Source organism: Phoenix dactylifera, unplaced genomic scaffold (genome assembly GCF_009389715.1).
Source record: "Phoenix dactylifera cultivar Barhee BC4 unplaced genomic scaffold, palm_55x_up_171113_PBpolish2nd_filt_p 000865F, whole genome shotgun sequence".
Classification (NCBI taxonomy): domain Eukaryota; kingdom Viridiplantae; phylum Streptophyta; class Magnoliopsida; order Arecales; family Arecaceae; genus Phoenix; species Phoenix dactylifera.
The window spans coordinates 7,227-35,143 of NW_024068228.1; the positions used below are offsets into that span (position 1 = coordinate 7,227).

General features: G+C 39.6%; 2 protein-coding genes across 4 annotated transcripts; both read right to left on the reverse strand.

The window, feature by feature from the left end:
* Positions 1-2,025: 2,025 nt before the first annotated feature.
* LOC103719679 (BTB/POZ and TAZ domain-containing protein 3-like) lies at positions 2,026-10,517 on the reverse strand. The gene is made up of 6 exons (XM_008809034.4): positions 10,324-10,517; positions 6,890-7,252; positions 5,276-5,406; positions 3,771-4,077; positions 2,705-3,018; positions 2,026-2,575 (listed from the first exon to the last, which is right to left on the reverse strand). The coding sequence occupies exons 2-6, from the start codon at positions 7,229-7,231 to the stop codon at positions 2,446-2,448; spliced, it is 1,224 nt and encodes a 407-aa protein (XP_008807256.1). The 5' UTR covers positions 7,232-7,252; positions 10,324-10,517; the 3' UTR covers positions 2,026-2,445.
* Positions 10,518-16,294: 5,777 nt separating this feature from the next.
* LOC120107446 (NAP1-related protein 2-like) lies at positions 16,295-20,219 on the reverse strand. Of its 3 annotated transcripts, none has more exons than XM_039120722.1 (7): positions 19,321-20,219; positions 19,099-19,212; positions 18,951-19,012; positions 18,324-18,384; positions 17,995-18,051; positions 17,825-17,869; positions 16,295-16,729 (listed from the first exon to the last, which is right to left on the reverse strand). In XM_039120722.1, the coding sequence occupies exons 1-7, from the start codon at positions 19,396-19,398 to the stop codon at positions 16,661-16,663; spliced, it is 486 nt and encodes a 161-aa protein (XP_038976650.1). In that variant the 5' UTR covers positions 19,399-20,219; the 3' UTR covers positions 16,295-16,660. The 3 variants fall into 3 exon arrangements, with proteins under 3 accessions (XP_038976650.1, XP_038976649.1, XP_038976651.1); XM_039120721.1 differs by having other exon boundaries at positions 16,295-16,732; positions 19,321-20,218; XM_039120723.1 differs by lacking the exon at positions 16,295-16,729 and adding an exon at positions 16,777-16,956 and having other exon boundaries at positions 19,321-20,218.
* Positions 20,220-27,917: the final 7,698 nt, after the last annotated feature.

Below are 27,917 nucleotides of genomic sequence, written 5' to 3' on the forward strand. Positions count from 1 at the left end.
CTTCTACCAATAGTTGCGCCTCCTAAATAAAGACTACAAAAAGATTTACCCAAATAATATTGGCATCGGCATGATGAGTTAAATGCAAGAACCTAATTTCTTCCACCGGCACATTAAATAAATGAATATAGAGATAAACACAAATGATCTCTATTTCTTTTGCCCTTTCCATCTAAAAGTGATAAGATGCGAGACAACATGGTTCTTTGATCTCGTAGGTGAAAGGATTCAAAGAGGAGGAGGATGCCCCATAGATGGATGGTAAAGAAAAAACAGCTTAAGAAAGAAGAAAAGAGAGATATGAACGGACGATGCTTTATGTATTTCATATTTTGTTTTTTTCTATGTCACAAGACAAATGGACTCTGTTAGTAGAAGGAGTCTATCCCACTGTAACTCTCCGGTTTCTATTTTAAGATGAATAAAATAAAATAATACATGGCAAGAAATGAAGACCGCTCTATATGATCTCTATTTGTGTGCGCTGGATCTCCATTTGTGTGCACACCAGAAAATTTTTATTTTGATGGCATGTATTTGATCAGCTCCTGCCACTTACACGATCAATGGTGATTCGGATACTTCCTTGTCCGCTTTATCATAAGCCATCCGGCTGTTATTCGAACATCCTGACTTTAGAGATTTGATGTCTCACTTGCCTTATATACGAACCACGAGCTAGAGAGCAGCCTGATTCATGTTGGCTTTTTAGTTGGGTTGTCTCCCCATGCAGTGAGTTAGAGCAATGGCAAGTTTTAAGCAGGAGACCATCTAAATTGTAGCTGCCTCGACATTAATTGGCTGTTCAAGAGAGTTCTCATAACACCAGTGCCCGCTGAAATCATCTCCATGAATTTCAGTTTTATAGATCGGTTTCAGCCTTGCAGATGGTCCAAGCAAACTTAAGAGTGTTCTGATATGGCCTGTAAATGTCTTGGTTTTCCCCAGATTCCGACAGGCTTGAGATGATAAACCCTAATCTCCACCCAATCCATATGAAATCATAGATGGGTTTAAATCTTGACCAACTTTAAACATGAAAACACACTTATGATTTTTATTTTTTGTTAGCTAGTAATAATGTATATATATTGAGTTTTCGATCCACAAGACAATTTTGTTAAAGTCCAACTAATGTCTGCTGATATCTGGAAGATTCAACCCAAAATCCAACCCAACCTCTAAACTACGGAGTCCAAGTTGGATCATCAACAACCCAACCCAATTTTCTAGTTGGATCTGAAAGTTAGATTTTTCAACTTAAATTCTTCCGACCCAGGCATATACCAGGGCAATCAAGAGGTTCTGGGTACAATCTGATAATTATAATGCAGGTAAATCTCCAATCCTTTCTCTCAAAATAATTTACAAATTTGATCCAATGTAATCAATAAGTAGACCAGGTTTGAGCTATATATTGGACTAAATTCCAAAGGTGTTGGATCCTCGACCCAATTCCAACCTGAATCATTTGCCTCACCTGCAATAATCCCATCAAAGGAGGCTTTGCACCTTCACAAACATTGGTAGCTTGCACTTTCTTCTGCTGCTGTGCTGTGCCGATGACTTCCACACACTGGTTGTGTTGATCCACTATTTCCAAGCACCAGCAAGAACATTTCGGACTTTGAATTCACCAAAACCAGATATCTGATTCTGACTACTTGCTAGATATCCAATTATATGAAACCAAACAATAAATTCGAGCCAATTGTAGTTAACGAAAATGCATGAGGACAATATTACCTCAGTAGATACTCTGGGGCTATCAAGGAAAATGGACATTCTCAGATGAGAAAGACTTGATAAAGATGTAACAAACAACCTCCGGTGGTGATGCGTTGAAGCAACACCTCCAAAGAAGTGAAACCAGCACAAAAGTGATTCATAGCCATGTTCAAGATAAATCTAATCTGTGTTCTCCCAAGTCCAATCTCTGGGTACCAAAATTCAGGCAAACACCATCAAGTTAAGAGATGCCCCACTCTCTTTGCCCCTAGAATTAGTAAGACCACAACTCATCCGAAGAACATGAGTTTATATTAACCATAGGAAAAGGCAGTGATACAAAATTTTGTTCAATTCCACCTCTGAGTTATTTTTACAGTGAACCAGACTGCAAAATCAGGACTGCCCCGAGGGAAGGATGAATCCATGAGATGTCCTTATCTAGTAATGCGGTTGGACTTTTATTTCTTTCTTCTAATTTTTTGTTGTGAGGCTATGCAGTTGACAGCAAAGGAAGGATATATAAGATGTAAGCCTGCTAACCTATAAGCTGTGCTGTGATTTACTCAAAACTTGTGATTATAATTTATTACATACAGCGGCGCTGTCGCAGTGCAACAAGCTTTGCAATCTATAGGAGCACAGGCAATGGGACAGTACTTATAGCACTTATTTTTTTGGACATATTTTTCGTCCCCTTTGTTGTTCATAATAGAGTTATGTTACCAAGGGTCTCCGAGCAGAGATGGAGCTGATTGTGCCTTTGGCTGCCATCACGTTGCTCGCCAACAGCTTCCATTTCATTTCTTCCTTCCTGCTTAGGTGCTGCATCTTATCCTTGAAACGCCTGCACTAGTGGAAGGTGAAGTCGTCATCATCACAGGCACAAAGCATTAAACTCACAACAAAGAGCATCTAGTTGCTGCAAATTTGTGATTCTGCATTTGTCATCTAAGCAAGCTCATGAATGACAAACCTGCATAGGGGGACCTTGCAAGAGCCTGGTTCAGAACACATGCGGGAATGGAGCTCGAGAAGCTGCCACATCCGCTTGCAATGTGCACAACCACCTGGGACTCGAGTCTTGCAGCATGAGAAGTGGCGGACCAGCGACTCCAGCCCCTTGCAAGCTGAGAAGTTGCAGGTGGCTTGATTGTCTTTGAGCATCTTGTCGCAGGGACCGATGGTCCGACACCCATCTCTGCATATGTGCAAAAGAGCCTCCATTGCTTCAAACAGTTGCATGTACACCTTTTTTTCTTCCATCTTTTTGGCCCTCTCCTGTTTTTTCTGCATGCCAGTACTGATGTTGGTCAGGTCCAATGACAACATGTACAGCAATGAAACTTAGGATGAGGAACAAGCAGTAGGTGATGAAATTTATTGCCTCTTAATATGATTTCATCACTGCAGATATACCAATGTAGGTGTATCATTTATCACTCATTCCCTCTCACAGAATAGAACTATTTCCAAATATTTGAGAGCAGGAAAGAAGGAATACATACATTTGTTAGCAGAGTAATATTTGTAGATTAGGAAGCATCATGAAAACGACAAATTTAGGTAGTTCTAGGTTCAAATATTATTTAGGCTTCTTGGAAAAAAAAGGAAGGAAGAAAGAAAATAAAAGGTAAAAGAACCGGGCTAAAATCTCAGTAATCATCTTAAGACAGAATGTCAAACGGTTGCTCAGAAAAGACAGTGGTAGATAAGTACGGGTGCATGTATTGAACAAGCTTATTGTATTACTTGCATTGTTCAATGTATGTAAAAGACATCAAGTTTCGAACTGTTTTCTGCAACAAATTTACAAGGATGGGGCTACTATATTTCCATATTGGAGCAAATAGCAAATCAAAAAAAAGGTACTTCTAGTGGCACATGCAACAGGAAAGATAATTATGGATTATAAATTATAATAGAAAATTAAAATAAGTCTACTGCAAATTTCACATAACAATATCTGAAAAGTATACCAAACATTAGATAAATAGCTGTAATAGAACTTTGAAAGTTATAGCACAGAGAACTGAACTAACAGAATCCGTCTCCACTAGAGCCTCAAGAAGCTCCTGCTCGAGACAGGGGTTGGCTTGCTTCATTACTTTCCACCCTTCCGACACTGAGATGGTCTTGAACTCTTTAATGATCAACCGAGTGCATAAAAGGGAAAGGCGTGGTGCATCACACAATCTGGCTAACTGAAGCACATCAACCACATTCTCGAAGGTCAGCAATGCTGTTTCCAGTTCTCTGATGCAAACCCTTTTCAGGGAAGGGACTGAAAATGCGTGCGACATGACAAGCAAGTGAAGAACGAACTTCTTCATTGCGTCCAGTTCATAGCTGCATTAGAAACTGAAAGAAAGATCAGTACATATCTAACTATATAGCCTTTTATAAACTCTTATCCTACAAATCATCCGGTTGGCTCCTTATGCACTTTTGACTAGTGACTAATGCCAGTTCAATTAGATCACATTTTCATCACCATCAGCAAATTTCACAACCACAATAAAAGCATTAGTCCATTGTCCGCTCCTCAAATGGGTCGTGGCATGATAAATATCTTCAACCAAAGAATCCCAGATAAGAAGTCTATGAGCTTTGAATGTGCCAAAAGTCACTAGGTGTCAGTTTGAGTCCAGTCTACACCCTAATAAAAGTAGGTGGGCTCTGTGCCTGCCCTTCCTAACTGTAGAGAAGTCTATGGGATTCAATAATGAAATATTTTCTGATCAGCCAAAACATGGATGGCTAAATTGGAAGCCTGGATTTAAACCTTCTAACCAGTGTGACTCCCATTGACTGCTGGACATATTACAAGATGACTGACTTTAACAATTTCTAGGCAAGATTGTCTGGATGAATTTTAGAGCAGAATGCATAATATGTTGGTTAGAATCCTGCATTTATTAATGCAATGTTGCCTATTGCTTAAATTCAAATCAACACATGCAACTTTATTTCTAAAACCCTAGTTTCATGACCATGTTAATTGAACAAATATTAGAAAGATTAATTCCCGTGCGAACAAATTCAGTGGTAGGATGCAAAAATATTTTGCAAGTCTTTCGTTGTCCACGAATGTTATAATGGAAAGGACTCGTGCAATGCACATGAATGAGAAGGTAACAAAGGAAAGATGTAGCTATGAATGCAATTTTTTAAAAAGAAAATTCAAAAAAATCTAAGTTGCTACATGTGGAGCCTAGAGGTAGGAGCCCTTTGAAATTGAAAATGTATGAAGACTTTATGGTATTGGTGCTCTAAAGTCCGGCCACATAAGGGCAGCTCAACCACAAACTAAAAAGTCCAGTCATGTGGGCTTCTCTCATTAAAATAATAGAGATAGAGGTTCTATAGAGTCAAATCAGTCTGTGCAGTTCCATGCCCGATGTTCAGGATTTGTCGATGCATGAATTAAATTTACGAGAAATCAGCCACATGACCATGGAACTAGTGCATATTAAACAATTAACCTTATTGATAGCTTAAAAATTTCCAAGAACTGCAGCAAAGAAGAAAGGAATTGCAGGCATACCATGAAGAGTAAAGAAATCGGATAAATGCATGGGCAGCTTCTGAAGGCACACCAGGAATTTTAATACATTGAAAACCCCCTTTAACTCTTGCTTGTTCTAACATGTTTCTCAGCACAGGAGATGTAATACCCTGTTCAGAGATAAGCCAAATCTTATTCATCAGCGAAAATAGATGTTGGGCTCCAAGGCTAAAGAAAATTTAAATAGGCTGGGCAAATCCAAGGATTAATGAAACCTTTATGAGAAATTGTTCTTTTTAATGCATTTTTCTCCTAATATAAAAGGAAAAAGACCAAGAACATATGATGTTCGTTCATCTTCAGCTCATTTTGGCACATCCATTCTTAGAGGAATGCTGGAGAGAGCCAGATTCCACACCCCCTCTGTGAGGCCCAATAGTCCCACATCGGAAAGACTCGTTACAGAGCCTGGGCATATGAGGCGGGAGTCTCCTAATCCTGCAGACGCGTTTTGGGTGGAAAACAAAATCGGGGAGGGGTGAAGGACGCTTGCGTGAAGCCCCAGAACCGGACAATATCTGGCAGGAGAGCCCCGTGTTCCCCCCTCATGTGGCCCCCACGTGGGCACTAGGTGCCTCACGTGCCTCGCAGAGGCGGGAGCGTGACATTTGGTATCAGAGCCGAGGACGGCTCTTGTCCGATGGTGGGAAGGGTGTGAGGCCCAATAGTCCCACATCGGAAAGACTCGTTCCAGAGCCTGGGCATATGAGGCGGGTGTCTCCTAATCCTGCAGACGCGTTTTGGGTGGAAAACAAAATCGGGGAGGGGTGAAGGACGCTTGCGTGAAGCCCCAGAACCGGACAATATCTGGCAGAGGAGCCCCGTGTTCCCTCCTCATGTGGCCCCCACGTGGGCACTAAGTGCCTCACGTGCCTCACAGAGGCGGGGGCATGACACCCTCCGCCCTAAAAAAACCTAGAAGAAAGGGACCAACATAAATCCTGCAAATTGGCTCTATGACATCACTTCACCTGTCCAATATTATAGCCCAAGTGGCTCCCTGTATTGGAAATATTTGCAGATATCTATATCACAGGGATTGAATTGGTAAAATTGGTAAAATGGCAAATCCACAGAAAACAATAAAAAGCCTCAGGGAATATTGAAGACAAATCCTTTGATTGTTCCCCAATCATTAGATAACTCACCTGTTAAATTCAATCTTTAGATGCCATAGACTCATGAGAGAAAAACAAATGCATCACTCACTTTTAGTATCTTGAAATGTCTGCAACTATTTACAAGTTCAATCAAATTCCATGTTTCACTTATATGAAGTAATTTTTAATATCAAAACAAACATCCATCTATTGAAAACATGTAGGTTGCACTACTCGCAGATCTCTGGTAGAAATTTTGCAGATCTAATGATAAGATAGCTTCTTTAGAAGGCTACATTTGGTTGGGGACAAATTTTTTATTCAAAATAAATATCAAAAGACAATATAGAACTCTTTGGATGACCATATACCAGCACCAATAAAATTTCTAATTATTTCATAGCCTACAATCAGGTGATGTAAAGTGCATATTTTGATATAAAGAAGTCGGGATACAATGCACAACTGACATAAAGAATTGAGAAGCACTTACAAGAACACTTGAATGTGCTAAAATTATGCCCTCGTCATCTGTAAGAACACGGACATCAGCTTCATATCCTTCATAAAAAAGTCTATCCCAAGCATGCTTTGTTTCCTCAGGAACATAACTGTAATCCTTTAACTTTTTGGAGAATCTGTTTCTATCATAGGATGATCCTGGGAGTGGAGGTGGTTTTGGAATGATACTACAATGGTATTGAGTAGACGAGAAAACGTTCGGCCCAACTGAAAGTCCAGATGAGATGCTTCCCTCTAGATGCAGGTTGAAGGGACGATCAGACAATAGGGGATTTGAAAAAAGTAGTGGAGAATCCAGCTCAAGGCATGCCATCAACTACTTCTTTTCTCAAATCTACATTGCGATCAAATAAAGAACTAACATTATGCACTGTATCTTAAGCAATTAGAAACCAGAAAAGGTGCATTTCTAGTTATATAAAAAATAATAATATAAAATATTGTAATTCTCAGAAAAAGCTGACATACAAGTTTCTCGACCAGACTAAAAAGAACTCTATGCATTTGTGATATGATATCCTTCAATTTTATAAAGTCTTGAGAGATGAAAAAGCATATCAACAGAATGCCTTTATTATCTGTGTGCTTGCAGACTACACTCTGTTTCTAATGTAAAATGATTTTGTCACTTGAATTTAGTATCTCATTTTCTAGAAAAAATATGAAGATCCTAAGACAGATATTTGATAAAGATAATAAAAATTATTTGTTTGCATTCAAATGGCTGCTGCAGATTGTCAATACAGTGAGAAATTAATGCCAGAGGAGACCATACATGACCTGATGAAAAAAGTGAAGAATTTACACATCCAAATTTTACATTTTAACGGACCTAGCTTTAGTTAGGAACAAATGGCAAAAAAGCATCCATGCAGCTGACCCCAAGCGAGCTGTTTTTGTTTAACCAAATTACCATCAAATTCCTTGGCTCACTTGTAATAAGTTGCAGAGTGAATAATTGCTATATATCCATTTTCCTTACATACATGACTATACAACAAAATACCATTTTCAACATTATCGACAAGGAGATAGCATGTACTCAAACCATTCAATTAGGAATTACATAATTAAATTTGATGCTAAATGCTTCTACCTTAAGCTACAGTTATTGAGATTTACTTTGGAGTAAACAGTAAGGTCTTTTGCCAGTATTACTGGGATTTTGGACATATTCTTTCTAAAATGATAAATTCCTCCTTAGCTTGACTGTAAGGGTAACCCCATAATGAGTGGACCATGTATATTCTGTAAGATTGTTCTTTCCCTTCGCTTACTTTCTGTGTTCATGTTGATTCATAGCACAAGATCTTTATATATATATATATATATATATATATATATATATATATATATATATATATATATATATATATATATATATATATATATATTGGTACTTGAATTGTCTGGGTTGATGATTTCCATTGTTTGGTTTCCAATATCGCCATTTATTTGTGTAGATTGGCTACTACACAAGCTTGCAACTAGATGGTGACGTTTTTGTATATAGAACTCTTTTCTTGAGATTTTTTTTTTACAGGAAAAAACTAGCTTTCATAAAGATTAGATCTTTTAATAAGAAAATATCAATTATAAATCTTTTTTTGTTGGTAGAACTAAAAATCAGTCTCAACTCTCAAGATTAGGGTAGAATTAACTTCCATAAATAAAATCTCATGCGCCTTTGCGGGATAAATCAACATGCCTTACTGAAGCATGAAACAGCAGTATCTCCATGAATTTTTTCCTTTGTACCTATAGTACAAGGAAAAGCTAACTGTTAGATGCAAACAGGAAAACCACATATAGAACCACTAATTGGTACATCACATTTCTTTGTTTTTCTTTATTCAAAACCTTTGAAATGTTATAGTGAAGAATTCTTCTCATGTTTGCTGCTAAAAATGAGAGTTAAAAAGGAGAAATTTCCTGAGAGAAAATTATATTCTTTGATATTGTGAGTTTCCAAGTCTGGATATTGAAATAATTGATAAATTCCAACCGTCCCAATTAGAGGGGGGGAAAAGAAATGAACACACAAGTTGGGAAAAAAAAAGAAATTAAAAAATACATACAAATGAGGAGATCTTACTTCAAGAAAGTATACAAACATACAAGATCATCTGTATGAATACTATTTTACTATTGGATACCACAAGGCCAAATCTATGGATGGTCACTCTCACTCTTCTATTAAATTCTTCTTCAGTGGCCTTCTCCTTCTTTCGATTCTTAGACCTATCATCAAGACCCCCTACACTCTGCATATCCATGGCCTCCCTGCACAATTTAAATAAGCTATATGGATGTCAAGGTCCGAACTAGTGAGTTCCTGTTTGAGGCCTTTCATTCCATATCAACTATTTATTTTTTCAAGGAATCAACATCAAATATTTATCTATGAAACTTATCCCACAACAAGATCATATTATCTTAAATCATCCTCTTTGCAAAATGAGCTGCATATCCCATAAACCTGATAATACAATATTCTCACAGGGATATATGCACCTCATTCTCCTTGTCAGAGTTACTCATCCATATCTCCATCCCTCTGATAAAATAGGTCCAAGGTCCCGAAACAACCCAATTCACGAAAAACTCTTCGGAATGCATTCCCGCTTCAACTGAATTGCCAATCCTTTGGTTCACAACCTTCCTGACCAACATTATATCATCTTAAAATAGCATGCACCAAGACACCTTCTTTTAATTATCAATAACTAGTGCTTCTCATTAGTGCAAGGTAGAGTTAACTCAAGTTGAAAGCCTATTGCCTCAAATAACTTCCAAAATCTCCATAAGTAGCTCACTACATGTCATTTTCCCCAAAAACATCTACGTGGCACTACCAAAACAACCCCTTCCCTCGTTTCATAAATCCTACTAGAAAAAATCGTAAATAATTATGCCTTATTTATACCGAGCTAGCTTTCATATCCGATATTTAGCATACGTTTGCATTTTTTTCTTCAAAAAAACCAAACATGCACAAAATTTATATTCTTTCAAATCCTGCATACTTTAATATAAGCTATCAGAATCAACCAAAATTTTCTTTAAAAGAAAAACCTACAGCCATTCAACAAAAACATTTCCATCCTCATCGATCAAAACTACGCCATAATCACAAGATCATATCATCTCAAATCTCTCTCAACAGTCAAAATTGAACAACATATGCACCCAATAACAACCAAGCTTCGCAGAAACCAGCAACCGTACGTATATATGGAGGAGAAAAAAAAAGCTATTTTTCTATCCAAGATCAATCAAATCCCGCAACAACAAGCTTCAGTTTTTAGACATCCAGATCAGAAGCAGCAGACAACTTCAACACCTCTAACAAAAACTTCAAAAATCGTATCAAAACTTCGATTTTTCCCATCAAAAGGGACTTACCTCGATACTATGAGAGGAGAAAATATAGATGCATCGAAAACCGTAGATCCCCTCTCTCCCTAACCCGAACGTTCATAAAAGATATCCTAAGAGAGGGAGAGAGGAGTTGAGGTTTTTTTTTTCTTCTTCCCTATGGAGATAAAGATATCAGTGCAGAAATAGCCATTAGACGTTCGAGAAGCGGGTGGCCGGGTCGGACGCGGCCGACCTGCACGTGCACCGTGGTGGGTAACCGCGATCTACACGAAAAGCACCCAAGGCGGCCCTGGGTCCACCACCGAGTACACGATTTGTGGGGGCCCACAATACGTGTTCCTTTTTATTATTATTATTAATAGGTTCTTTGTTTGGTGGCAAAGCACTAAATTTTTATGCTTCTTGTTGTGCAAATTAATGCATGGCATGAAGTTGGGGGGACACTACCTTTCGTTTTGCTTTGTTTACCTAACATGTAGTGTGCTAATCAAGGCACATAAATAATTCTTTTATGTGGATGTACTGTGACAACCAAATTTAGAAAATGATAATTATATTTACAAATCTTTAGGTTTAGAGCATCTGGGGTTTTGAGTTTGAGAATCACAAGATTGGAGAGATTAGATCGTGATCATAATTTGACAAAATAATATTATATGAAGGTGATAGTTGTAATCATCCATCCTTAATAAGTTACGACGCATTATTTTGTTTTCTGATTCATACTATCTCAGAGCATCTAATTTTTGTGTAAGAATTTCTCCAATAAAACTCATTAGTAATTTTTTTATTTTTAAATTGAAAATAGTTTTGATCAGCGGTGTTTTTTTTTTCTTCGAGAGAATTGATCAACAATATTTGAAAATGAGGATCTGCCTAGAGTTAGCTAGCACTACATCAGCTCCATGATACTAATTTATATAAATATCAAGTTGGTGTATGCTAAGAGTCTGCATGTTATGCTGATTGCATGCAATACATAGGCATGATATGATAATATTATCTGAATAGCAATTATTGTTATATTAAGACCCTAAGGTCAGCTTTAATCTTAGATGCTCAAGGTAACTAAATACATTGGATGATCAAAGAGATCATGGTGGAAATTGCTTAATGAACTTCGACAAGAGTTGGAATCCTCTCAAGTTTGGAGTTGAATTAGGGAGATCTGAGTCCCAATTACTAGCCTTCAATGTATTGCAAAATGATAGCTTGATTAAGCAGGCTTCCTGTGATATGTTGCCGTCAAATTCGAACTAAGGTCGAAGTACAGCTCGGACGACCTGAAAGTCGGCTTGAGACAAGCTAAGCAAGCTAGCCGAGATGGGATGGATCTTCTCTAGATGTGGCCTGCAAAAAGTCCACTTATCAGAGAGTTTAACAGAAAATTCTCCGATGCCTAAATCAGAATAACGAGACAACATCGTAGAAGAGAAAGAATTTTAGCAGGGTGTGGTCTCTGTAAGTAATATTACATGTATACCTGAGGCCTTCTAGCCACCCCTTTATATGATAACCAGGTAACGGCTGGTAGTACGGCTGAGGAGTGGGTGCTAATTCGTGTGGACAGCAAACAATACTGGTGGGGTGAAGGCCGTGGTGCTGCCCTGACGGTGGGCTGCTAGAGTTGTTGGTTGTTGGGACTATCAGTCCTTGTCGATACGTACTGATTGTTCTCTTCGGCTGATCGGCTCCTCGGCTCAGGCTGAAGTAGCTCACTTCAGTCGGTCGGCTCTCGGCTGGAGTCAAAATTGTTCTCCTTAGCTTACATCCTAGGTAAAAGGTCTAGGTCGGCCCAAGATCGAGGTATCCGATATTTTCCCCAACAAAATATATGTCCAACATTGCTACTGTCCTACTCAATCACTAATGGTTCCTCAATGCATACTAGCTGGTGATTGAGGAATGGACCTCTCCAATTCAAACTAGAGCAGGTCTAAACTCAACAGAAAACAACTTGGCATATACACTATAAAGCAAATTTGGTGGCTGATGTCGTAGCCAAATAAGGGTCAAAGAATTGAAGCTGAGAATACATGGAACATCCTCTACTTTGACGCTGAGGTATGGACACATTGACGGCATGGTAAAGTTGTATGGTTCATTGCCAAAATTGTCAAAGATTGTTCGTTCTCGCAGGAACAAAAAGGAAAAATCTACAATGAACAATTTCACAGCCAAAATGGACAAAACAATCTTCCAGCACTAAAATTAGGGATAGTGGCAAGGTAGGCAAGGGACTGGTATACTAGTGCGCACCCGACCTGTGATGGAAAACTACATACATATCCCCAACCTATATCTACCTAAGAGTCTGAACTTATCTTTCGGGTACATTTAAATCTCCAATATGCCCTGCCCTGCCTTGTTTAGGGTTAAATGAAAGGACATGTCGAGATTTAGAATTATATGAAATGCTGTTTTTATTAAAAAAAAAAACATGCCATGATACGTAAAACTACAAAAACTATTATTTTTCTTTTCAGCATTCAAATCAATTACTAAACAAAAAAAAAAAAAAACCTCAATACCACTTTATATAATATTAAATTAATTATAATGTTAAAATATAGAATATAACAAACCAAACGTTCAATAATAATATAAATAACAAATAGAAATACTATTTTTTTAAAATCAAATATAACTTAAATTAAAAAAAAATAATTTAAAAAATATTTAAGTTAATAACTTAGATCGAGTTTGGTGTGGTCATGTTATTACCCGTCTCTATCCCAAACCCGCCATAGGTTTTATTTTAAATGCCCAACCCTGTCCTTGACTACAGACTGCTCACATATAACCTTCCTTGGAAGGGTGGGTACCCAATGGGGCAAAAATAAATTGCCATTCCGAACTAAGATCTTTGACACATGTATCAAAATCCCATACCTTAGTCAATGTTGGCCGCCATGATAAATCATATAGACTGTCTTTTTTTTCTTTTTCTTTTTTTTTTTGTTGGTTCAATAGAAGAGGAGGGGGAGGGACCAGCCTATCCGTATAGCAGTTCCATTACTAGGCCTCCTTCTACCAGAAAATGTTCGATATAGGTCGCAAATTTTTGCGTGCCTTCTCCGATCTGTGGGCTCACCGCTTTACGTGTGGATACGTCACCCCAGCACCATTTCGGTATAGATGGAAGAAAAGTATATCCGTCAATGAATCATCCGGGCGTGGGGCATTTTAGAAACAACGTAGACTGTCTTTTGGTAAGAAACAACGTTGCGACTTTGATCATAAATATGTGGTTCAAAGAATATAAGTCAAAGGATACTCCTCCAAGAAAGACATGATTTCTGAATTATGATGTCATGATCGTCTGCTCACTCGGCAGTACAGAATGTAAGCTTCTATGCGTGGATGTTGGCTACTAAAACTACTAAAATAAAGCCAAATGTTTGAGTAGAAGTCATACTTTCCTGAGTGACACGAAAGGCAAGGCCACGTACTTTATCAAAAAATAGTAGAATGTATAAAGAATGAGAGAGAGAGAGAAAAAAAAAAATACAAGAACCAAACTAATCAACAGTCAAGGTGATATAGACTGAACGAAACACCATAATTCAGAACTTTAATCAACTGTTTTTGATAACAAACTTGGTGGAAATACTGCTGTCACTTGTGATTATCTTTGGCCGTATAAGCAAAGAGAACAACCTAACTCCACTAGAAAACTTGGATCCTTAAATTAAGTACAACGAAGACATAAGGTAGATACCTAAGCTTTGCCTTGGTTAACAAGTGCAATAGCTTGAGAACCGGATTTCAAGGTCCTCATTTTATGGCCGAGATAAAGTTTAGATGCTTTGTATGGCCAACTACTTTTTGTTGATGCGGCTCGAAGACCTTAAGCAGGATAAAATTGAAAGAGGTGATCACCTCAATAGGTGAGTTCTGTCCGCCAAGCCTAAGAATGGGAAGTGGACTATCCACACTTACAAAGCTGGGATTTCTTTTTATAAAGAGTTGGAATCTTTTACGGTGCATATTTTGCTCTACAGGATCTACACACCCATTGATGGCCGCCACATCATCCAACTGTCGAGATGGGCGGTAATCGAACAAGATAAGATGAGTCGTGTTCTTAAATGTTTGACAACAATCAATCTCACTTGTTATAGTATGTATGATATTGGATATCATAGCTGCCACGTATTGCATGCACAATCTTGGTATATCAACTCAGATCAATCTTCAAGAATTATGGGATCTGATTGTCATATTTTAATTTAGTATTTGTACCAAATCATAGGACTTGTTATTGTATTATACCATATCTGGTCCCTAGTATTTTTTCCATAATCATAGAATTTTATTGTTGTGTTATATGATATTTGGAGGTTCAACTTGTATATAAAGCACGCCAGCGTCATCAACAGACCAAGCAATTCAAATCTTATTTTTAATACAAATTTCTCATAACATCAATTCTTAATTAATCAACCCCTCTTTCTGGTTAGCATCCTCTTGGTGTTTGTTTTTCTTAGCCCTCTATTCTTCATTTGATAATCATGGCCTCTTCTATTATTATTTCCAATCCTAGTGCATATATAATGTCACTGTTTTTTTTCCACCACTCAGATAACCCAGTCATGATCCTAGTCTCTCAAGTCCTCACTGGTGACAATTATCCTCTATTGAGGCGTGCCATGAAGACTACTCTCTTAACCAAAAATAAAATTAGCTTTATTAATGGCTTGCTTGAGAAGCCTAACGAAAGTTCGGCCATACTTGATGCATAGCAATGTTGCAACACGATGGTGCTTTTCTGCATTTGGCACATAGTCCAAAAATATCTTGTAAGCAGCATAGTATATTTTGAAACTGTAAAAGAGGTATGAGAAGATCTGGAGGTGCACTTTTCTCATTGTAAGGCTGTCTAAATTTATCGTATCAAGCGAGATATCTCAATGCATATTTAACATCAATCTTCTGTTGCTTCTTATTTTACCATATTTAAAGCATATTGGGATGAAATCAATAATCTATGTCCACTTCCTACTTGCATTTGCGGTGTAATAAAAGAGGCGAACCGAATCTCTCAAGATAAAAAAGTTTTTCAATTTCTTATGGGGCTCAATGACTTCTTTTCAATTGTTCAGAGCCAAATACTCACTATAGAGCCACTACCTATAGTATGCAAAACTTTTTCTCTGATTTTGTAAGAGAAGAAATAGAAGGCACTACAAGTCAAACCTATGCAGTCTCTTGAAGGCACTGCCATGACTATCTCATATTTTGACGAGCACGATTTAAGTCACTCCGATAACCAACGAGGAGGTCGAACATGACCACACTATGATTACTGTAATAGTCTTGGTCATACACGTGTCACTTGTTATAAATTACATATCTACTCAAACTACCATGGAGGAACTAAAACCCCTACTCATGCTGCAAATCACGTTGCCAATAGTAAAAATCTTCTTGGCTCATCTATTAGGCACTAGCTCACACCAAAGTAGCACTACAAAAGAAGGAATAACTCCCGGCGCTTTTTTTTGTCTCTACCGACGCTTATAAGCGTCGGCGAAGTCCCAGCCCACGCGACCCAAAGCGTGGGTCAGACGTCGGGCAGGTGGGCGTGGGTCCGGTTTTTGCCGACGCTAAGAGAAAGCGTCGGCAAAAATAGGGATTTGCCGACGCTAATGAAAGCGTCGGCAAAAACGGCTTTCCCGACGCTTTAAAGCATCGATAAAGCCCAATCTAGTTTGCGTTTTCGCCGACGCTTTAAAGCGTCGGAAAAAATAGGAGTCCCGACGCTTTAAAGCGTCGATAAAGCCCAATCCAGTTTGCGTTTTCGCCGACGCTTTAAAGCGTCGGGAAAAAACAGGAGTCCCGACGCTTTAAAGCGTCGATAAAGACCAATCGTAGTCAAAAGACGCCACGGGCTAAACAGGAGTGGTGATGCTGAGCGCAGAGAAGTATCAAAAGTTGCAAGTGGTTCAGGCTTAGCACATGAACCAATTAAAAAGACTTAAAGAGGAAAAGATACCACATGAAATTGATGTAATATATTTATATAACTAAAGAAGTTTTAAAAAAATGATGCACCGGTTCTCCATACAAACTCCTAGATCCTGAAGAACACAGCATGCCGAGATTCCTCAAGTCCAAGGACAAACATTTGACACGCCCATAATGATAAATAAATTTCTAGATTTAGACAGGCCACCAGCTATAAGCAAGGGTCATGAAAGACAAAGTACAAAAAAATTGACAGCTACGGAGCTTGAAGCAAGATTAGAAGCCGCCCCCCCTCAAAATCAAGACCTTCCATAGCCATGAGCATGCCTGGCAGTGGCACTCGCCACAGCCAAGTTGTGGAAGCCCAAACAAAAGAAGCTGCGAGAAGAGACTAACTATCATCCTCATCATCGTCCTCTTCGTCATCATCTTGCTCACCATCCTCATCATCTTCAGATCCCTTCTGACAAAAAACAGCATAATTAGTCGGGCAGAGTTTATTAGCGTGTGCAAATAAAAATGCTGCACAGTACACAGCAGAGAAGAAACAGATTAAGCAAATAAAACTAATATCTTTTGGTAACATGAGTCCTCATGAAGGAAAATAGGAATATACCGCACGGTACACAGCAGATAAGAAACAGATCAAGCATATAAAACTAATATCTTTTGGTAACATGAGTCCTCCTGAAAAATAGGAAATAAAAATGGAAAGCATGCGAGGCTTTTAGCAATCTCAAAAGTTCATAGGATGCTATGCATCAAACACTTGTAATGGGACTCACGTACAAAAAAATAAGATTATTCAGGAACCAAAACACCAGAAGTTTCCAACATATCAAATAGACTTCTTCAGAGACGAGCCTCAAAGCGGACAGAATTATTAAGAATCATAGGAGTAAGATTATTTTTTGGGTTTTCTATTTTCTAATTTAGTCAAGTTTCCATTGCCCCTAAGAAAATTGATTCCAATGTTATTTCCAACCACTATTTTTGTAAAAAGGTGCAAAAACATCTACACAAATTAATAAATAAATGAACACATCAAAAAATAAGATTGCATCAGTTGCATAAATTATTATCTTAATATGCATAAGCACTTCTGCAGAGTGATAAGTATCAATTTTATCAAAGTGAAGAATTTGAAAAACATGAGATAATGGATGGTCACTTTAATATCACTAAACACACCGAGTACAGACACCAAAGCTCTGTACAGCTTTGGACAAGATGAGTCTTATCTAGAGCAGAACAGCATTATCGTACATCTTTTCTGGCTGATTTTTTATACCAAATTTTTAAAATGAACACAAAATCTGAGCTGTTCTTAAGCAAAAGACAGGGCACAGAAGAAAAAAAATCAAACGAAACATGGTACAACTGAGGGCAGAAGTTTGACAAATCAAGGATCCTACACATATTTTGCATGGCCAAAAGTAACTAACAAATATCTGCTACATTACAATTGCAGTGCATACAATAATTAAAACTAGCCCATTTGAAATTTATTTATCTGCTAGCATTGTTTAAAACTCAAAACAAGCGAGGCATTTACCTCTTCATCATCTTCATCTCCATCAAAGTCCTCTTCATCAGCCTCCTGCGTCATCATAATATTTAAAGTACACAGGAGTCTTAGGAAAACTTGGAACCGATGTTCAGTGAGAAGAAAAATTAATATTTGGCAAAAGAAAAGGAGGAAAGGACAGAAGGTAGAAAACTTGCATTATTAAAATACTTCAAAGGGTTGGGCCATAAATCTTCCTTGATTATCTCTGCCACCTGCATCAATTTATTGTAGAGTACATCAACAGACAGAAAAAATGTACAGGAAAAGAAGCTGAACGTTTAATTCAATTCAAAAACCAAAAACAGGAATCTGCATACAAGTTAGCAGAATTCATAAAATAGGAAGATTAAAAAAGATAAAAACAACAAAATCATGTTGTCATATGAGTTTCACTGATACCAGAAGAATAAACAGAAAAATTGATTTGAAAAATGTGCAGTCGTCCACGATAATCAGTCTTCCCAATTTAACTCTGAATGATTACCTCATCTGTTACACCATCTGAGAAATTTTTTTGTTGAGTTTCACCAAACCAACTAAAGAAACTGCATCAAAAAAATAAAAATAAAGAATGAGAAAAGAATTCATGCATCCAAGTATCATGCAACCAATAATAATACTGAACACTATTCCCCGGATATAATCTACCATGATACAACACCATATTCGACAAAGAAGTTTATCAGAATTATCTTCAATCTTTCTATATGCACAGACTGATGCATGTGGTAGAAATGAGAATATTGAATAACATGTGTGGTAAAATATGGAAGGATAAGAAGTGGGACAGTTATGCCAGAAGAGGTGTAGAACTTGCACCAATTAAGGATGAAGTGGCACGCAAGTGACAGAAATCAGTGGGCATGTGCAGGACTAGAGGAGGCCTTTGCAAAAATAAGATTCCTGGTCTTCTAAGAAGAACTAGGAGGGAAATGTGAACGGCGATCTACTTGGAAAGAATACGCATATGATATACATAAATATGAATAATCCTAATATTGAAAGCAACAACAGCAGAATTATCATAAATTATTAGATACTCAATGTGACAAAATCAGTTAGATATCCAGCTATTGCCTATAAAACAAGATTACATGGTACTAAAGCCAACATTTCCTCAGTAAAAGGTCGCTTGCCTCCCTTCTTCTCATGACCATTACCATTGGCAATCTCCTACAGATATTATGAGAAACAAACATTAGAACTAATACCTGACTCAGAAAATTATCAATGATTACCGCATAAGATAATAACCTTACCATACCCTCCTTCCACTTGATAGTCGTACCAGTTATATTAGCCACTCCTTCCTCAGTGAAGGAATAAGTCTTCACAAGCTTTGTGTCTTCAAAATATGGGTTAGGAGAGAAGTTCTATACATTACAAACACCCAGTCAATTGATTAAAGATAATAAATCGCAAGAATATACTTATTCATAGCAACAGAATGGCTATTTCGTCAAAAATAAACAACAACTCACAAATATAATGGAGTAGCCTGACTTTAAATCCTGACAATCTTCAACATCTAGTGAAACCAAATACTTGAAAATCTGCATCAAAGGAACATTATTAACACAAGCACCTGGAAATCTATTATGGGTTCCAAGTAATACCAGACATCAGATAAATCCAGAAGAAGCTGACAAAGGTCCTAGAATGATATCTCTAATCCAGAAGAAGCTGACAAAGGTCCTAGACATCAGATAATATACCATTCTCTTCCACCAAACATGCCTAATTTTCATGTAAATGTTATTCCATCCGAAACTGCAAGCTCTTCTACAAATCTAATCAAGAATCCACCATACCACCTGGCACTTGCTGCATAATCTTTTTTACCATACAAACACCATCTTCTCTCAAATCTGGAAGTAAAAACAGTGATAATAAATGTAATGCAATTATAAATAAATAAATGATGGGATAATGCAGGGGAGGGCCTCGGCGGAGGATGGCTGGGGTGCGGGCGGCGGCGAGGGCGCGGAGGCAGGGGAGGGCCTCGGCGATGCCGCCAGAGCCGTGCTCCATGTCGACGACCACGTAGTCGTAGCCGGCGAGGCCGGCGATCTCGGCGAGGGTCGGGGAGGAGCGCAGGAGGAAGAGGCCGTAGAGGGTCTCGCCGGCGACGAGGCGGGACTTGAGGATCCGTGGTTCGGGGGAGAGAGGGGCGAAGTCGGGATCCAAGGAGGCGGCGAAGAGGCGGGCGAAGACATCATCACCGGAGCCTCTGCTTCTTGAATCCGGAGGGGGTTAGGGAGGGGGGTTGATGATGATGAGAAGGCACCGTTGATGGGTTAGAGAGAGAGAGAAGACGAGGAGGGCGAGAGAGATGTGGGTAATACTACTAGTTAAATAGAGAGAGGAGGGCGATGGCCGGGAAATCGGAAACCCGGAGAGAGGAGGGAGGAGGGAGGAGGGAGGAGGGATGGTCAGAAGAGGGTTGGGATGTAGGTGCGTTGGCTTCCGACGACGCTTTGTAGCGTCGTCTTAAGTCCAAGACTGCACCGCCGCTTCTTAGCGTCGTCTTTTGCCGACGCTTTTTACAAGTGTCGGCAAATTTTGACAATAGACCGAAACTTGCCGACGCTTGTAAAAAGCGTCGGCAAAAATGCGTCGGCAAAACCGACTTTTCCTGTAGTGTAGTATGTCCAATTGCTATCCAAAACATCAACAAAACCACTACTTCCATCAACATGACAAGTATCCCTTCCAACTCACAATCTGTGACATGGGTAATTGACACAGGTGCTACTAACCACATGGTCTCCGATTCTAATATTTTATTTATCACTTTAATCTTTACCAACTCGTCAATCTATTAAACTATCTACTGGAGATATAGTTTAAATAATCCAAGAAGGAACTATTAAAATGTCTCCTTATCTTGACTTAAAATGTTCTCTATGTACGCACTTGTAATTTAAATTTATTATCCGTTAGTAAGTTTACTAAAAAACATAATTATGTTACCATCTTTTTTTTCTGACTTCTATATTTTTCAGAACCTATCAACGAGGAAGCTAATTGGTCTGGGTAAAAATAAGGATGGTCTTTACTCATACAACGGTCTAGTTTCTTCTACTTCTACAGCTTATTGCACCAAGTTGAGTCTTTGACATACTTGTTTGGGTCATCCATCAACTCCAAGAGTAAAGGTTTTAGCCCAAGATATTTTTGTTCATTTTTCTACTTTCAAAATAAAATAGATTCTTATACTGTTTGTCCTCTAGCTAAACAAAATAGAGTTCTCTTTTCTATAAGTACTTCTATTACTTCATTCTTATTCATATTGATATTTGGAGAGGTTATTCTAATCCACTTATATTGGTGCACGTTATTTTTTAACAATTATGGATGACTTTTCATGTTGCACATAGATTTTTCTCATGCGATTCAAAAAAAAAATATTTTATTTTCTTAAGAAATTTATTGCTCTTATAGGCAACCAATGTTTTTATAAAATTAAACTAGTTAGAAGTAATAATGGGATGGAATTTATGGATCACCAATTGCAAACTTATCTTGATTTTTTAAAAATTATTCATCAAATATCTTGTATTGGCACGCCACAACAAAATGGTGTAGTTGAGCGCAAACATAGACATCGCCTTGAAGTAGCCCAAGCATTATGTTTTCAAGCCAACCTACTAATCTAATTTTAGGATGAGTGTGTTTTAATTGCCGCTTATCTTATTAATCAATTTTTTTTTCCTATTTTAGGTGGTAAATCTCCTCATAAAATGCCTTTTGATAAAAAAAATCCTCTTACTACCATTTATATATCTTCGGGTGTCTTTATTTTGTTCATATCCAATCCAAAAATAAATTTGGACCTCACACATATAAATGCATTTTTGTAGGATATCCCTATGGCCAAAAAGGCTACTGCATGTATAACCTACTTAAGAAAAAAATATTCACTAGTAGGGATGTTATTTTCCATGAATCGGTTTTTCCATTTGTCAATACATCTCATATTTTCCCTTCTTCCCAATCACCAATTCTTCTTCATATTACCAATAATGGTGATGAACCTATCTTCTCTACTCCTTCAATCGACTTCCATCTTCACCTATTCGGCCTTCTTCCACTTCTAATTAAGATTCCATCTAGCCAATTGAACTTCTTGAAACATCCGTTGATCCACTTCTAAAATGCTCTACAAGGATCTAACATCCTCCCTAGTGGCTTCAGGATTTTTAGTGCTCTTAAGTTTTATCCTTTTCTTGCCAATACCAAAACAACCTCATGATAGGTATTAAGTATCCACTCAATTTTTTTTTTTTGATAAATTCTCTAGCTCTCACCGTGCTTTTCTAGCTTCTCTCTTTTCTTCTAAGGAATCCAAGTCTTTTTTCTCAGCAATAAACCATGCTCACTAGCATGACGTTATGACCAATAAAATTAAGGCCTTAGAGTTTAATCACACTTGAACCGTGATGCCACTTTCGCCAGACAAATATGCCATCAGATGCAAATGGCTATATAAGATCAAATACAAGTTGATGGTAGTATTGAACAATATAAAACAAGGCTTGTTGCTAAAGACTACACTCAACCTGAAGGCATAGATTACCATGAAACTTCCACTCCTGTAGGTCACGGTTCGTTGTCTTATTGCCATTGTAGCCACCAAATAATGACATTTGTACCAGCTTGATGTCAATAATGCCTTCATGGTGATTTAAATGAAGAAGTTTATATACAACTGCCATCAGGTTCTTCTCGAAAGGGAGAGAAAGGAGAACAATTAGTGTATCGCTTCAACAAATTCTCATATAGTCTTAAACAAGCCTCCCATAATTGGATTTTTAAATTCTCTACTGCACCACTTCAGGCCGGTTTCACTCAATCAATTGTTGATTATTCACTCTTTACCCTCAAATCCAAGAGCAACATCACCATTGTGCTTATTTATATTGATGATATACTCATTAATAATAGTGATCCTTCTTTCGTTACTTCCACTAAATCTTTCTTCCAAGATTAATTTCGAATTAAAGAAATCTTGGAACACTTAAACACTTTTTAGGCATTGAAGTTGCACGCTCCAGTAATTGTATTTTTCTCTTTCAATAGAAATATGCCTTAGATATTTTTGAAGATGCAGTTGTTCTAGGTGCTAAACCAACACACACCTTGATGAAGAAAAATTTAAAATTATCACTTGATTTTGGAGAACCTTTGCATAATCCTAGACTATACAAACATATGATAGATTATTTGATCTATCTCACAATCACTCATCCAAATATTACCTTTATTGTTAATTTTTTTAGTCAGTTTATGCAGGCACCACGCCAATCACATATGGATGCTGCTCTTTGAGTCTTAAGATACCTCAAATCATGCCTTGGTTTTGGTATCCTCATGCATATTTCGAACAGCTTTCATTTCAATACTTATTGTGATGTTGATTGGGCGACTTATTCCACTACCCGCCATTTTATTATAGGTTATTGTATCTTTCTTGTTGATAGCCCTATCTCATGGTGCATAAAAAAATAAAGTACCATCTCTCACTTCACCACTAAAGCTGGGTATCGATCAATGATCTCTACCACTTGTGAATTAGTTTGGCTCAAAACTCTATTTGACTTGGCTTTCACCACCCTCAACCTATGTCTTTCTTTTGTGATTACCAAGCAGCACTTCATATTGTTGCTAACCCTGTATTCCATGTGCAGACAAAACACATCGAAATAGATTGTCATGTCTTTTGGAAAAAACTACAAGCATGCATAATCCAAACCAAGTTCTTTCAAAGTGACAACTTGAGATATCAGCTTGAGAGAGAGTATTAGAGTTGTCAATATCATACACAATCTCACTTGTTACAGTATGTACGATATTGGATGTCATAGCTGCTACATATTGTATGTATAATCTTGGTATATCAGCTCACATCAATCTCTAAAATTTATGGGATCTGATTGTCATATTCAAATTATAGGATTTTGCTATTGTATTATACTATATCTGGTCCTTAGTATCTTTTCCATAATTAATCATGAATTTTTATTGTTGTATTTTACTATATCTGGGAGCTCAACTTGTATATAAAGTATACCAGTGTCATGAACTGAATAAGCAATTCAAATTTTATTTCTAATGCAAATTTCTCAATAGATATACAGATTTCTGCAGGTGCAAAACCTGCATCATAGAGGATCCTGAGAAGGGGTATAAAGTGCAACCTGAGGTACACCAAGAGTGAGATCTTGCATAATTGCATGAATCATGCGTAGACCCAAAAAAAAAAACATGGTACGGCAGCATTAATTCTAGTTAGTGCCCATTTTTCACAAAGACTAGCTGGCAATTTGACAAAATCAACCACACTTTGTTTATTCCAGCACAGAAGAACATCAGCTTAATGGTATGTGAATGCGATGCTCAACTCCATCATCCCACCCAAGTAGTTGATGCTTTTGGTATGTGAATGACATGTATGACAATGAAGTTGGCAGAACAAGTTTGGGTTTGTCTTCTCCGTCAAAGATCTTAGAGCTTTTGATTAGATCCTGCCTCATGTCCATCCTTACGGCCAGGTTTGCTTCAGGGATAAGAAAAAGTAGAACAAGGATGGTGTTACTCCTCTTGGAATAACTACTGCTCTTTCCGCTTGTCTCCTCTTTTCCTTTCTATTTTGTTTTAGCATGGATACTCTGTGGTGCACACACGATGTTGCAGAATACTATATCGCTATGAATGACTGCTATTAAAAGATGGATAGCCATCAAACAAGGCAGTCTACAACCATGTGCCATATCATATACGGTAGTACTCCGTGGTGCATGAGCCGCACCATAGAGAATTCTCATAATTTTTTTAAAATCCTAATCCCTCATTAAAAAGATTGTAGTTATTTATTTTTATTTTTTTTCCACATAAGAAAAAATAATATCACTTATATTTTATCCAACTTCAGTAACTTCGACACCCTCATTATGTTTCTTCAGATCCCTTTTAGCTGCTAGTCTACTACAAAATCATTGTTCTTGTTAAAAGGTCCGTCTTCCATCAATGCACAGCCAGCTACCTCCACTTGCATTTCAATTGATTTCTATGGCCTTTTCGCCTTCCACACCACTTTCATACATCTTTCGGTGCCATCCCTTCTCACAATCTCATTCTCGTCCACTCTGGCTCGCACTCCCCGGTTGGTCTGTCCATAGAGGCGCCCCCACCTTAGGCATTCCTAAGCTTATTGCTTCCAAGGTAGAATTCCACCCGAGTCACCAAACATTTGATTGCCCCCTGGTTGTAAGCACCTTGGCACAACCAATCCTCTCTCCTTTGTCTCCTCCATGAATTTGGTTGGAAGTTTATCTTCAATTGTTCGCACTACAACAAAAAGTACAGTTGCTCTTGGTTAAACCCCCCACCCCATATATATATATATATATATATATATATATATATATATATATATATATATATATATATATATATATATATATATATATATGTTGCTGGAAATTAGACCCGGGGGCCGCCGTGAAGCCGGGGAAGGAGGAGCTCCGCTGCTGCAGGAGGCGGACGGCGGTGCGCCGGCTGGCTGCGTCCTGCAAGGAAAACCGGTGGTCGGGCTCCCCGGCGCCGGCCCTCCGATGCCTAAGTCAGAGGGGGCAAGTATGTGGAGAGAGCGGGGGAGAGGAAGTGTATGGAGAAGACACAGTATTTTATCAGATCAAGAAGACGAAGGGAATGATGTCATCAATTGTGTCTGTGCTTCCCGGAGGGTTCAGTCCCGGGGGTCTGTTTCCGTTTTTGTTGTCCTTCCCCCTTGGTTCTCCACAGGTTCCCTTTTATAGGAGGGGATTACGTTACCTGGGAGGTGACCGGGGGATTTGTCCCTGTCCGTAATAATTGGGCACGATTTGGCCCATTTATGGCGTAGTGGAGAACGGGGCCGAATCAGACCGGAACCAGGGAGTTGTCACGGTCGATCGGACCTGTTGGAGTGGTTGAACCGCCGGCCATGGCGGGCCTGGGGTCTGTGGATGGTAAGTGCATTTATTACCGAATGAACCGGCGGTCAGGTAGAGCCATGCGCTCTGATGGTTCAGTGATCCGGAGATCGTCTTGGGCCGTGTTCATTAAATGCCTGAGTGCATCGGAGACTTGAGGGAGTCTCATGCATTAATGGCAGGTCGTGCCGAATGCCTGCGGAGATCTTATGCCTTGATGGCTTGGAGATAGTGGCAGATCGCAAGCCGTAGGAGTTGTCAAGTCCCTTGGACTTTAGGCGGAGGTTGAACATTTGGTTAAGGCATCGGCTCGGCAAGGGTGCCGAGCCGAGCTGGTCGCCCAATGGGGCGCCCTGTGGCGGGGCTGCTTTGAGTACTCCTGGTCGGCGCCCTTTAGGCGAGCACCTTCTAGCAGAGCGCCTCGGCGCTGTCTTTGGTCGGCACTTTCTAACCGAGCAGCTTATTTTGGTTGGGCACCTCTTGGCGCGCACTCTGGTCGGCGCCCTCTAGTCGAGCGCCTTCCTGGTCGGCATCCTTTGGCCGAGCAGCTTATTTTGGTTGGGCACCTCTTGGCGCGCACTCTGGTCGGCGCCCTCTAGTCGAGCGCCTTCCTGGTCGTCATCCTTTGGCCGAGCAGCTTTCTGGTCGGCGCTCTTTGGCCAGGTGCCTTTCCGGTCGGCACTCTTTGGCCGAGCGCCTCCGTTATGGCATGACTTGGGGGTTTTCCCCAAACACTACCCCCCGACTTCCGAGTTCCAGTTGGCTTCCAGCTGGAGCGCGGGAAGTAGTTTTAGTTGGGGTATTACGGGTTCCGAAAATTTTAATTCGTTGCGCGTTTTGAGTTATCGAACGCTTCGAGGTGCCTTATGTTTTCCTTTTCGTCTCTTTTACAGTATTTGCATGAGACGGAGATGCTGATGCACCTAGTCCACGAATACCGGGGGAAGGCCCGGAGGTGCGAGCGCAGTTACGAGGAGGCCCAGAAGAGGTACATGGCCGCCGAGGCGAAGTACCAAGCCTCCGAGGAGAAGTACCAGGCCTCTGAGGCCGAACAACGGGTGCTCCAAGAGAAGGTCGGAGCATCCGATGAAAGGATTCGAGCTCTGACCGCCGAGCTCGATGAAGAGAAGGGCGCACAAGCATTGGCAAGGTCCGAGCTGCGCGCCGCGGAGGCTCGATTGGCCAAGGCCGAGCAGGCGTTGGCCTCCCGCGAGCAGGAGGTGGGGAATGCCCGCCTCCGACATTCGGAGCTCGAGCAGGAGCTGAGGGGCCTCGAGCGGAGAGCCGCTTACCATGAGGCCCGGGAGATAGAGGCCCGGGAGAACGCCCAAAACGCAGTGAAGCTCTTCCGCGAGTCGGAGGAGTTTCGCGAACTCATGGCTGAGGAGGGCGTGAACGGGCTAATCCAAGGCTTCCGGGATTTCCGCAACCAGTTGCGGCGGCTTCTCCCGGATTTTGATGTTAACCTGCTCCAGCCGGGAGCAGGGAGGGCGGAGGCAGAGGCAGAAACTCCGGAGGCGGAGGCGGCCGTAGCTATCCCCGAAGTGACCGAGGTCGCTCCCGAGGCTACTCCTATTGCTGCCGAGGCCATCGAAGAGGTCCCGGCAGCCGAGCCAACCACTCCTGGTACTGCCGAGGCTGAGGTGGTCGAGCTCGAGCCTTTAATGTAATTTTTGTTATTTCTTGTAAAGTCGGGATGGCCTCCCATACTTGTAAGGGCCAAACCCGGATTTTGTACTTAGCCTACGGGCCTTTTTGAAATGAATATATATTTCTTTTTTGGAAACTCGTCTGTCGTAGCCTAAGTTTTTCTGCTCGGATCCATTTTAGGTTCTGAGGATATGGGCTCTAGGGCCTCAGCTTTTCCCGCCACAGGGTTTGAGTTTAAGTTTGGCTTGCCGAGCTCCATTGCTCGGTTCTTCGACTAGTGGTATAGCAACGCTTGTGCTTATACCAAGGATTTGGGCTCGGAGAGTTTTTCCGAGCCTAGTCCAGAATTCGACCAAGCCCTAGGGCGGTCGATAGGACTTAGACTTCTTAACGCGGCGAACTTCGAATCCGAGCCTCGGGTTGCCGGGGCGAACCGGATTCTTCTCTTACAA